The 13,546-nt window shown below is 39.5% G+C and overlaps 1 protein-coding gene across 2 annotated transcripts in view; it reads right to left on the bottom strand.

The window, feature by feature from the left end:
- Positions 1–3,161: 3,161 nt before the first annotated feature.
- RFWD3 (ring finger and WD repeat domain 3) overlaps positions 3,162–13,546 on the bottom strand; it is a 33,879-nt gene continuing 23,494 nt past the window's right edge. For both annotated transcript variants that reach the window (XM_014554642.2, XM_006179210.3), the window contains exons 9-13: positions 11,960–12,110; positions 10,471–10,647; positions 8,345–8,559; positions 6,888–7,099; positions 3,162–5,555 (exon numbers count right to left, since the gene is read on the bottom strand). In XM_014554642.2, the coding sequence (XP_014410128.2) occupies positions 5,412–5,555; positions 6,888–7,099; positions 8,345–8,559; positions 10,471–10,647; positions 11,960–12,110 (899 nt within the window). In that variant the 3' untranslated portion in view covers positions 3,162–5,411. The remainder of the gene's footprint in view (positions 5,556–6,887; positions 7,100–8,344; positions 8,560–10,470; positions 10,648–11,959; positions 12,111–13,546) is intronic.

Below are 13,546 nucleotides of genomic sequence, written 5' to 3' on the forward strand. Positions count from 1 at the left end.
AAAATTTATGTATTTATTTTCCACTATCATATTTTTTAAATTGAAGTATAGTTGATGTATGATATGTTATAGGTATACAATATAGTGATTCACAATTTTTAAAGGTTATACTCCACTTACAGTTATTATAAAATACTGGCTATATTACCCATGTTGTTCAATGCATCCTTGGAGCTTATCTTATACCTGATAGTTTGTATCTCTTAATCCTCTACTTCCAACTTGCCTCTCCCCCTTCCCTCTCCCTACTGGTAACCACTAGTTCCTTCTTTACATCTGTGAGTTTGTTTCTTTTCTGTTATATCCACTAGTGTGTTGTGTTTTTTAGATTCCACAGGTAAGTGATATCTTACAGTATTTGTCTTTCTCTGTCTGACTTATTTCACTTAGCATAATGCCCTCCAAGTCCATCCATGCTGTACACCAGAAACTAATACATTTTAAATCAACTGTACTTCAATTTAAAAGCAAGCAAGCAAGCAAACAACCCCCTTAAAATATGAGCAGAAGAACTGAACAGGTATTTTCCCAAAAGAGGAAATGCCAACAGGAACATGAAAAGCTGCTCAACATCACTGTCAGGGAAATGCAAATCAAAATCACAGAGACATCATCTCACACCTGTCAGAATGGCCATTAACAAAAAGAACACAAATAACAAATGTTGGCAAGGATGTGGAGAAAAGGGAACCCCTGAACACTGTTGGTGGGAATGTAAATTGGTGCAACCACCATGGAAAACAATATGGAGGTTTCTCAAAAACCCAAAAATAGTTATTTATTTTTAATCAAGGTACTGGGGATTGAACCCAGGATCTTGTCCATGCTAAGCAGGCACTGTACCACTGAACTATACCCCCACCCATGATTATTAGATATATTCATTTATTCAGCAATTCCTGATAACCACCAATGTATTTTCTGCCTTGAGGATAGCACTGTGGTTGGGAGAACCAGCCTAGACAGAGTTTCATTATCTACTATTTGCCTACTAATGGGCTATTCTGGGTTCTAGACAAGCTCCAGACAAGACTAGCTGTGGAACAGACTTATTAGGATAAAAGCCTCCCTGAAATGGGCCTACATTTAGCATCCCTGCCATGCTCAGTCATTGGCTGGAAGAACCCTTGGGGAGTGTGACGAGTGAACCCAGACTATGTACAAACACCTCTATGTACAAGCAGAACCCCATTATGTACAGGCAGCCCTACTTCCTCCTGTTGATCAGGGTTAGTTACCACTGCCAGTAAGGTGATTCCTCTTCTCACTTACTGGTCCCTGGGCACAAGGTCCCCAAGTGCTCTGGTAGCGGCCATAATTTGTAGCTGTAGGACCCATGTTGTGTCCTCTGGCAAAGTGCATCCCTGTAGGAACCCAGGACCTTCAACCATATGGAGCCCAGAGTTGCTGGAATGGGAAGTACAGAATCACCCAGGTCCCTTGGAGTGACAGTAAGTGGAGTCACTCCTGTTTTCCCATGTTGGATCCTGGACCCATGTATTCTTCCTATCGGAGAGACAGTACCATATACAGATCTCCTATTTAACACTGCATCCTGAAGAATGGCACTCTATTCTGAGTGTTGCTTCTCAACTATTGCTTCAGTTGTGTCTTTAGAAGGTCATTACCTGTATTCTATTAGCTGGCTGAAATAGTTTCATTTAATCAAATCCAGATATTTTTAAGTTTGGGCCCATGTTCCAGTCTCTAGGTGAGCTCTTCTGCTTGGTATATCCATACTGGATAAATCTATTGTTACTCCTTGGGGTAAGTGAGAGTTCATAGCACTTCTCATATCACATGTCAACAGCAGGATCCTTATATTCTGCTAGCCTTGCACCCTGCTTTTTAGAGCAAGACAGCCAGCAGCTTCACCACCACCTTCTTTCACTCTTCAGTTGACCTCTGTGATGAGCACTCAACTGGGTGGTTCTAGCCCACATCATGGACTCTTCCACTGAACAGTGGTGTTCCCAGCCTTAGCACTCAGAAACCCAAGACAAATGAGGGCATTTGGAAGAGTGTAAATTGTCACAACAATATGCGTAACTGTCAGCTTTATTTTAAACACAAAGTATAGAATATAAAGACCAGGATATATTAAAATTTAATTAAATGCCACCTAAATGTCTTTCCTCTTTAACTGGATTTTTAACTTGTTTCTTCCCCTGTAAATTGGAATAACAATATTTATTCCACAACACCACTTAAAAATTAATATATTAGGATGAGGCTTTATAAACTATAAAGGGGTAAATAAACAGAAGAGATTGTTACCAACAAACACAAATTGACTGATTAAAGGACAAGGACCCACAAATGTTTATTTTCAGAATTTCACTTAGAGCCAATCACCGAGATGGGAAACAAAAGGTAGAGTACTATGGAAGAGAAAACAGTGGTGTTAGGTGTCTTAGTCTAACTAAACTAACTAAACCCCTAACTAACTTGGGGTTTACTTCTTTACCCAGGACCTCTTGACCCCTTTTCTGTTGGAACACCAGGCTCCATGACAATATAAAACTTATTTATACCTATAGATTTAGTCCTCCTGCTATCTAGTATACTCCATTTGCTGTTCAGCTGGAAAATATTTTCAGTCTTTCCAGTCTAATCCCAGAACACCATGATTTATGGCAACAGAAATTCCTGAACTAAACAGAACAAAGAAACTGAGGCAAGTGGCCAGAACTGTGCTGAGCAGAAACCCAAGAGCCCACACTTGCCCAGTGCTGCTGCCACTGTAATGTGCTGCCAAAGACTAAGAAAGAGAAGGGTAAGTCCTCTCCTCCTCCCATACTATAGTCTTCTGGATTCAAAGAAACTAATAGGAAGCCAACGGGCAAAGAGTGTCTGGGAAATGTAGTTTGCAGGATTTAGACCCTTGGATCTGAGAATAGACAGACAAATGACCAGTGTAGGGGAGTTCTTAACAGGCAAACACAGAACTTCCTACTAGCAACAGTAAAATAGAATTGCCAGCTACAGCCTTAACTACCTCATCAATTTAAGTAAGATGTTTACCTCAGATCCAAGGACCATCCTGCGTAATTCAAACCTACTACTACACGAAATGAAATCTACCAGGCTGGGATTACAATACTCTCCCAAAAGGCAGACAGGTTTCTGCCTCTAGCAGTCAGACAAAAGATACCAGAAACTGGTATACATGGTAAATTCTTTATTTTCATATTAACATTAAAATGTAAAACACAAACATTAAAACAAACAGCACTAACAGAGACCCCATTGTCTGGTTTTCAAAGCTGGTTCCAGGATACATACAATAAGAAAGTATTTTGAGTCTGCTTAATTCCAAACCTTCAAATGGGAAAACAACCTCAGAGACAGGGGTGAGGGAACATGGGTCTACGGATACAATCTCCTGCCAGGTGGAGGGGAGGTGGAGCATGGGTGAAGCTTTTTTTCTTTTGGAGAAATCAGTCACAGTAATTTGTTTCTAAAACATCTAAATTTACTAGAGGAATGAAAGGATTGGTAAGACATGAGATTCACCCAACTTCCCTAGTAGTACTACTAGTCCCTTGGTTCCTATGCTTGGGGGAATTAATCAGTATCAGCTGAGTGTCAAATCCTAGCCCTGCCCTGGGTTCTGCCTCTGCAAAAGACAAAGGCAATCAGGACCTGACCACTGCATCCTCTCGGTAATCATCAGCTAAAACCAGGAAAGTTCTGCTTTTTAATACAAATCCCATTCTGCCACTGAAGCTCTAGGTCTGGGCAGTCATTCTTAATCATCAATGTATCAAAAGGAATACCTCTTCTAAGAAAAGAAGGCTCTTTCCCAGGCCCTAGAAAATGGCTTTTTAAAAGATGTCCTTAAATAGAAGGAGGCCATTCTTTAAAAAGCATAACTAGAACATGAAACTCTGAGAAATCTACTGCAATAAGCCCTTGCCGATGAGAATTGCTGGAAAGAGCTCAGGAGTTGACAGGTCAGACTGTTTTAAAAAAAAATAACATTTCTACAATAATTATTTAAGAAAATCACACTGTTAGCCATCCTGCTTCCAAGAACAGGGAGCACATCTTGAGGCATACACTGTTGTGAATAGTAGTATAGCAGAGCAGCCTTTGGCAAAGTAAACAGATATAAACTGAACCCTATACTGGAGCAAAGTACAGCTCCCAATGTTAGACAATCCAGGGCTGGAACGAAAGCTGGTGGGTGTCTCCCTACAATCCACACAGGTTTCCAACCACCACTGTCTTCCTGAGAATAACTATTTTACTAACAATACTTTAAGAAAAAGTTAGGTAGGGAGGCAAATCAGAGGACCTTGGAATCAAACATCAGTTTCACATGGGGGAAGCTTTAATGCAGGAATTCTAAACATGCTCAAGAATGGCCCCTCCCTCCAAGGGGTAGGCTTTATTCAGAGAAACTCTTTCAAAATGGAAGAGATAAGCTCTTTTGCTTTCAGCAGCAGTCTAAGCAGTTTTGTAAGCCTCTCTTGGTTAGCCCTTGCTCCTGATTTCTTGATGCTAGGATAGACTTGAGTAAGAGCTTGACATATAGCTCATCTTTTCCTAGTGAGAGGGAAAGAGTAGTCTTCAAAGCATTGGCTTACATAAAACAAATCCTGAGATCCTAAGCTGGCTAGAGAAAAAAATGAGTCTTCCCCACTGCTCAAACAACTGGTCTCTTTTCTTGACTCTCACAATGTGATAAACTCAAAGCACTTGGCATCAGGAAAGGGTCTATAGCTGATCACCTGCCTCCATTATTGGGTTTGCCAATATCCCAGCACTGCACACCTGGAATACAACTGTTCCTACCATAAAGGAGACCACATGTGCTCTACCACACACTTCTGTGGGGATGAGACCAAGTTACTAAAAGGTTATCAGCCCACAAGGTCAGAAATAGACCAAATCCTTTGCAAGGTTTTACAGTACCCTCTTGTGTTCAGTTGAAGACTTCTGCATCCAAGCAGCAAAAAAGATGGTTAGTCCCCTCAGGGTCATAAACATTACCAAGTCATACAGCTCAAGTGACAAGAGCACTCTGGTGGGGTGTCACCTCCTCTGGAAATGCTTGGTGCATGGTCATATCCTAAATGACCGCTGGGAGGATCCTCTCCGAGGTCCAGCAGAAAGTCTGATCAAAAATACAGACTCAACAAAGATTCATAAAGGCTTTTAAACTCAAGAAATGGATAGTTTTGATGGAGTACTAGTCACTTACTCTTTTGATGGACACTGTAAATACACAATCTGTAGTGTTTTGGTGACCTGAAGTCCTAGAATCATACTAACCCAAAGGAATCATGATCCCAAAAATTCTAGGCCACAGACAATAAGCACAGATCTTGCTCAGGGCTGCTAGGTGCTAGCAAACAACATTTAACATTAGCCAGCAGCATGCCTGACAAGTTTCATGACCACGGTCACTCCCACCTATAGATGTGGACCATCTTCTCTGTTAAAGTAGCCAGGTAGCTGTTATGGTTCACCCCAAATGAGCAGATGTCCAAGACAGGCTGATCTGCCTGCAGATCCTGAAGCAATGAGCCACTGCCAGCATCCCACAGCTAAAAAAGACAAGCAGAGATAAAGATCAGGAGTCATTCATTTCAGCTGGGGGATTGGCATTCTTTATCATCACACAACTTTGAAAGACCTGCAAAGACAGTATTGCCTGGGGAGCAAATGGGACAGGTTGTTCCTAACCTTCATGAGGTTGCACAAAGCCAGCACACCTGACATAGGTCAGATATAGCCTCACCTACTGTAATCAGCGATTAGTCTACCTTTAAGTGGATCTGAAAATCAAGCTTAGTATTTATCCCTTCAATCTATGTGCCAAGCACTCTTCTAGGGACAGAAAGGCCAACAAGACAAAACAACAACACAGAAAGTTTAATTGCTGCTTTCTCTTCCATTAAAAAAAATTTTTTAATGCAAAAAAATTTAAATAATAAAAAGTAGAATAGTACAATGAGCCATCCATCACCCAGACTATTAAGCTTTTACCATATCTGCTTTATTGATTTTATTTGTTCCTTTGCTGACATCATGTCATTTCCCCCTTATATACTTAAACATCTCTAAAAAGACTTTTATACCTCAATGTTGCCATGCCTAACAAAACGAACAATAATTTCATAGTATTATATAACACCTAATACATAAAAATTTTCCAATATTCTCTTTTTATGTTTGGTTTGTCTGAAACAGAATCAAAGTAAGGTCTACATTATACATGGTAGTCATAAATTTTAATAAGCCTCTTTTACTCTAGAGCAGATCCAACCTCCCTTTTTTTCCTTCTTCTACTGACTCGCAGAAGCAGGGTCAGTTGTCCCTACAGAACATCCACAACCTAGATTTCTGTTTGCTTTCTGTGCTATTACTTAACATGTTCCTGTACCCAATGCAATTCCAGTAAATCAAAGTACTGGATTCTAGAGTAGTGCTATCCAATATGGTGGCCACTAGCCACATAAAGCTCCTTATATTTAAATTAAAATTAAATAAAAACTTAAAAATTCAGTTCTTCACTTGCACTAACCACATTTCAAGTGCTCACATGGACTGTGTGGCTTTATTGGACTTTATATGGGTTCAAGGACACCACATAGAAGGCACTGTGTGCTTCATTTTGCCTTATACCAGGAGGCAAATTACATCTGGTTAATCCACTTACAGTAATCCTAAGGTTGATCAATATGTTCAGGTGGTGACAGAATGACCCTTCCACTGTAAAATTCCTCAGCTACAGAGCAGTATGTAAAGTATGACTCATGTAAAAAATAAACCAAGCAACCACACATATGTACATATGAAAATATGTTCAATTATGGAGCACAAATTTGACCTTTTGCTTTACATACTTCTGTGTAAAAAATGACAGACTCACTCACCAGGGCAGAATTTGATGCTTCATCCCCAGTACACACCAAGATGCTGCCATCATTCTCTGGGTTCTGGAAAATGGCACTTTTAGTCAGTAGCTTGCAAGTAGGTCCCCCAAGAAATGTTTGTACAGGATGGCAGGAGCAGACTGGCTCTCCAGCGTCATCCAGCTTATAGGACATTTCCATCAGCACACTTCGTAAGGTGGTGTGATTTTTATCTATGAGAAGAGAAATCAGTGTTGATCCATGGGGATGATCCAAAGAAATTAGCCAAGTACCTGAACGTCAGATGCTTACAACTTATTCAAGTGGAGAAGCCACAATTTATCACACTATCATGAACAGCTACAAAGTAAACTTAACAAGAACAAAATAATACAGCACAAATGAAATTCAGAACCCTGGTTAAAATAAAGCAACTTATCTACAATAGGTTTTTCTCTATGAGGGAAACAATTCTGAGAATGAGTTAGCCTTTATAGGAAAATCACTTTACCCTCCCAGACCTGCTTGACATTTTATCTTTCCTAAGAGTTCTGACTACAAGATTTTCTCCTTCCCCCAGTGAGGATCCCATTAACCCCTGGAACTGTACATTTATAAAATGAAAGCATACTAAAACAGAAGGGGAAACATATACCTGTGGTTCTGCTGGGAGACAATAAAAACTAGAGAACAAAATGGGACCCCCAAGCTTTCAAGTCACAGCAAATCTTTGGAGATAGAGGACCTAGGAGGTGACTTAGAACCAAAAGGGTCAGAAGAGTCTGCTGAGGCAGCTTCTTAGCTCAAACAAAACTTAAAATGATTAGTTCTACCCACAACTAGCAGAGGTATGGGCACTTTAATGACTATCTGACAGAACATCTGCCTGACCATCAGCAGAGTTCATCAGGAATCTAGAGTCATATCTGTCAGCTAGGAAAAAAACTGCAAATTTAAGCATAATTGGTCATCAAAGGTTGCAGTCCAGTTCTGGAGGCAGTGAGAAGTTCAGCTGGCTAGGCCACCATGGATATCCATCTACTCTTTTTGTTGGTCCCAAATAAGGAGCAGTAGATACCACCCTAGTCTGGGCCCAATCTATATATGGCTGCCTTTATCTGGGCCTTCCTTTTAAGTGAAATGAGAGGCAAGGAAAAGACATGAAACTGATCTAAGAGTAGCTCAATGGCCTGAAGAGCAGGTCTCCTCATTCCACTATTGTCTTAAGTCATAGGGGCTCCTAGGATGGCTAATTCACTTCAAAGTATGCCTCAGTTCACACAAGAGAGGAGCAGAGAGGTAGGCTCCATGGAAGAATTTGGGGCCACCATCCTCACTATAGGAGCAGGAGCTGTAGTCTGTGAAGGGCCTAACAGGACCACCTGAAGGCTAGGGCAAGCTCTCCTTTCCTCCCCTCTACCAATCTGCTCCCAAATAAACCAAAGGACGTTGTCCCATGAGGACATCCCAATACTCACCAGGCCTGTAGGTCACAAGACAGTGCCGGGTGCTGCTCTCTGTCTGAAAGTCTATGCAGCCTCCAGGCTCCATGGGCAGCACATGAGGCCAATGAGTAAAGCCCATTTTCAGCTCCCAGAAGGAAGCGTTCTCCAAGGTTCCAGCCAACACTCCACCACATGGAAACGTTGCTGAGGCAGCTCTGGGTATGTATGACAGGGACACCAGTGGGCATCTGAAAGGAAAGAAAGGAAAGCATGCCTCACCCTCCAATACTTGGACTGCTCCAGACCCCACTACCAAGAGCCCTAGAGCACATTCCTACCTCTACAGAAGAGGTTAAAAACCTTCTGTGCATCACTATTTGCTGACATCTGATAAAAACTACCAACCCACTCTGTAGAAACAGAAGGGCATACATATATATAAGATTCTGCATCCAGTTTCAGAGGCACCACATGCTCTAAAAGCAATGAGGAAAAAAAAATGGGCTAGGAGATTTAACAGTACAAGATCACAATCACAAGGAAGACTGGGTGGAGGGTGGGAAGGGATAGACTGGGATTTCAAAATTGTAGAATAGACTACACTGTATAGCACAGGGAAATATACACAAAATCTTATGATAACTCACAGAGAAAAAAATGTGACAATGAGTGTGTATATGTCCATGAATAACTGAAAAATTGTGCTGAACACTGGAATTTGACACAACACTGTAAAATGATTATAAATCAATAAAAAATGTTAAAAAAAAAAAAGATCACAATCACAAGGAAGACTGACTGGTGTGAAGCTTCTGGAAATGGGGTTAACCACATACACAAGATGAGTCGGTATGGAAACACAGCTTACACATCTAATACAATAAATTTTCCAAGCTTTAGTTGACAGATCCTCTTCAATTAAAATACAGTCTAAAACAACTACATTTTAATTCAGAAACAGGATTGTTTCTTTAGAGATTTTCTAAGTATCTTTTTGTAAGCATATGACCTGGACTGCATGCCAAGAACTCTCTCAGAAATATTAGCCTACAGACTATGTTCCTATGAGTTCATTTCTGCTCAGAATGCCAAAGCGATCACTTTGCTTGCTTTATTTCATTTCCCTGTCACAATGAAGCTAATCTAAGCAAACTAAAACAAAAATGAATACATAAAAAATTCTTTCCTTGCTATTTGCTGTATTTTATTGTTTACTTTCTGTGGATCCATCTACATCAGTGGCAATTAGCTTGTTTGCCTGGAGTTCATATTTGTATAAATTTACATCACTCACCTTCAGGACCATGGACCATACCACTGAAGCATCATTCCACTCCACCCGATATGAAAAAAAAAACCCACAGTGCTGAGCCTAGGTTTCAGTAAATAATTATTACTGTAGTAATATTTTATGTTTAGATTCCTCTGCTCCACTTTTAATATATATTTAAATTGGAAATGGAAATTCTCACTCAAAATACTTCTCATTTTGGCCTAAGTCACAGACTCCTCTCTTTAGGAAAACTTTATGTCTCCAAAAGAGTATTATCCCCAAATGGCATCCAATACATTGTGAAAAGCCTAAGCGGTGATGGTGGCTACCCACCCTTAGAACTTGGGCCAACTTCACAAACCTCCCAACTCTGTAACTGGATTTTAAGTGAAAAACCACAGTAATATGGTGTCCTTAGACCAAGTTGGTCTAAGATATGGATTGGGGAAGTTTCAAATCACTTTTTACTGGGCTACTCTTTACTTGATCTCCTCCTGTGTATTAGACATGTGGGTATTAAAGCAAGTCTACACTAACCACATTTTACAGATGAAGCTCACAACAGGCCAAGAAACATGACCAAGGTTACACAGCTTGTAAATAGTTGAGCTGGGTTCTGAACACAGATCTGACTTCATTTTGCCATGTTGGGTGATGAGTGACTCTATGAATCTGGTTATACTTGGTACCAGAACTTTCTATCATATCATCAACACAAACTCAAAGAATCTTACTGATTCTGAAATGAGAATATATCAGTGGATTCAAAGAACTGCCCTCTGTGAGGAATTCTGACCGACTGTAAAACACTTTCAAAAGAGAGGATGAATAGTAACAGTCCAGTAGAAAGTTCCTACCTACAGGAAAAGAGTGAGTGGCTCCCTACCTAGCTTTCTGAGGTACTAACTCCTGGATATGACAGCTAGTGTTTCGAAGGTCGTACACCATTATTGAACCGTTGACCAGTCCAGCATAGATGTAATTGTTTTCGTCAAGACACCAGCAGCAGCTCCAGACAGGACGCCCAGCATTGTAAGTCTGGACCACAGTATTTGTCTCCAGGCTGTGGAGTTACAAAAGACTTTTACAACTATGCATTGAGAAAATCAAATAAAGAGCAAAGATACAAAGATTATCATTTCAAAGATGATCCTTCAAGTACATGCCCACACAGCCAAAGTATCTGGATTCTCAATTTCCCCTAGGACTGCCCAGAAAACTCCTTTGAATTCCAAAATATTTGTTTTAGGGATACAGGTTTTCCTCTTGAGCTATAAGGAAGTAAAAGAGTAAGCTAAAGGGACACATAAACAGTACATTCCCTTCCCTAATCCTGTTACCTTCTCCATAGCTACCGATTACACAGGGAATCAATATTTAATGTTGAAAAATTAGAAAACATGTATAAGAAAAATAAAAAATAAATTACAACCCACCACCCAGAGGTAGTTATTAATAATACTTTGGTATTTAACCTTTCTTTTCTCCCCTTATTTTTCAACACTGCTAGGATAAATCATAGCATATAGATACATATAAAACGTAATTTTGGGGGGAGGATATAGCTCAAGTGGTAGAGTGCATGCTTAGCATGCATGAGGTCCTGGGTTCAATCCCCAGTATCTCCTCTAAGAATAAATCAACGAATATACCTAAATACCTCCCCCCGACCAAAAAAAAAAAAAGGAAAACAAAACAAAACAAAAACATAATTTTACCCCAAAACTCAATGTACCATTAAGCTAAAGCATTCTTGAAAAGTCAAAGGGTACATCAGGCCTGATAGAGTTATCATGATGTCCCTCAAATTTAGCTGCAGAAATTAAACAGGAAGCCAACTAAAAGACATCTGATCAGATCTACTTTCTAAAAGACAGAGGCATGGAGCATACTCAGATCTGGTTCATGGCACTTGCAGAGCATATGAAAGATAAAACGCAGTAACTGAGGGTTACTGATGAGAGAAGTCATCATGTCACCCAGGGGAATGAGTTCCTGGTGAGCATTTTTGTTAGGAAGAATGATCCAGGGAACAGAGCAGGAAAAGCAGTCCCAGGCCGAAATGGTGATTCCATGGTGTCAGGTACCAGGGTGCCTTTCATACTGTCATTTCACCAACTCTAGGGGTTAGTCTCATCTACATTTCATAACTTTATTTTAAAGAAATAGAACAGCACACATTGTTTTGTAACCAGCTGTGTCCACTTTTAAAAGCAATACGTTTTAAATTCAATGAACTTGGATCTCAGAAGACAATGCCTTGGACGCCTCCCACCCCATTCCCCAAAAGCCAAGGTCATCATACCACAAATACTAATTTCCACGCTATTCAACACTAGGCAACTGAGAACCTATCTTCCTCACAAAGCACTCACCTGGTCAATTTAACAGTGTTGTCTAGGGAAGCAGAGAGAAGTAAGCCTTTGGATTGACGGCTGAAAGCCAGTCCACGTATCTGTTTGCCATGCATGGGAATGTACTGACTGCTTTTCATGTTGGCGGTACTCAACATCTTAACACCAAAGCCTGCCAAAGATAAAAGAGTGAAACATCACTGAAAGTCAATTTAGGCCAAAGCAAACCACCAATTCAAGTAGCTCCTTTGTTTACCTTACTTGCCATGTAAGTCTCTGGGAGGAAACTAGTCAAATTAAGAAAATAAAAATTCCCTGGGATTATAATTTATTTTAAAAAGTATATCCCATCCCAAATGTCCATCAACAGATGAATGATAAACCAGTGTATAAACATAAGGGAATACTAACCAGCAGTTAAAAAAAATGAACTACTGATACACACAATAATATGGATAATCTTAAAAAACTTACGTTGGAAAAAGCCAGATAAAAAGAAGCACATTGTATGATTCCACTTATGTAGAATTCTAAAAAATATGAACTAATCTACAGTGACAGAAACTGGATCAGTGGCTGCCTGGGGATGAGCAGAGGAGGGAAGAACAGGTGGATGATGCATTACAAAAGGGCATGAGCAAAACTTCAGGGTTAATAGGTACGTTCATTATCTTGACTTTGGTGATGGGTTGCAGGAGTGTATGCATATATCAAAATTCATCAAGTGGTACACCACCTTAAGTCTGTGTAGTTTATTGTACATCAATTATACTTCAATAATAGTTGTTACAAGAGGGATTCAAAAAGGTACACACACCCCCATGTTCACAGTAGCACTATGTACAATAGCCAAGACATGGAAACAACCTAAACATCCACTGACCCATGATTGGATAAAGAAGTTGTGGTATACTTATACAATGGAATACTACTCAGCCATAAAAAAGAATAAAATGCTATTTGCAGCAATATGGATGGACCTGGGGATCATCATTCTAAGTGACATAAGCCAGAAAGAGAAAGAAAAATATATGATATTACTTATATGTGGAATCTAAAAAAAAAGACAAATGAACTTATTTATAAAACAGAAAGACTCATAGACACAGAAAACAAACTTATGGTTACCAGGGTGGGGAGAGGGTGGAAAGGGATAAACTGGGAGTTTGAGATTTGCAGCTACTAAAATAGATAAATAATATAAATATATATAGTATTTATATTATAATAATATAAATATAAAAATAAATATAAAATAGATAAACAACAAGTTTATACTGTATAGTACAGGGAACTATATTCAATACCTTGTAGTAACCTATAATGAAAAAGAAAATGAAAAGGAATACATGTATATATATGTATGACTAAATTATTATACTGTACACCAGAAATTGACACATTGTAAACTGACTATACTTCAAAAAAAGAAAGCAAGAGAGAGAGAGAGAGAGACTATTCCATGTGAACCACAGACACTCACGATGTATAAGAGATAATGAACAATAAAGAATGGAGATAAGTAATTTCTGTATCAGGTGGTCAAAATATGCTACAGTTGTCTAAAATAGAATGAAAATAGATGACATCAAGTATCCTAATCAATGT

Source organism: Camelus ferus, chromosome 9 (assembly GCF_009834535.1).
Source record: "Camelus ferus isolate YT-003-E chromosome 9, BCGSAC_Cfer_1.0, whole genome shotgun sequence".
In the NCBI taxonomy this organism is placed as follows: domain Eukaryota; kingdom Metazoa; phylum Chordata; class Mammalia; order Artiodactyla; family Camelidae; genus Camelus; species Camelus ferus.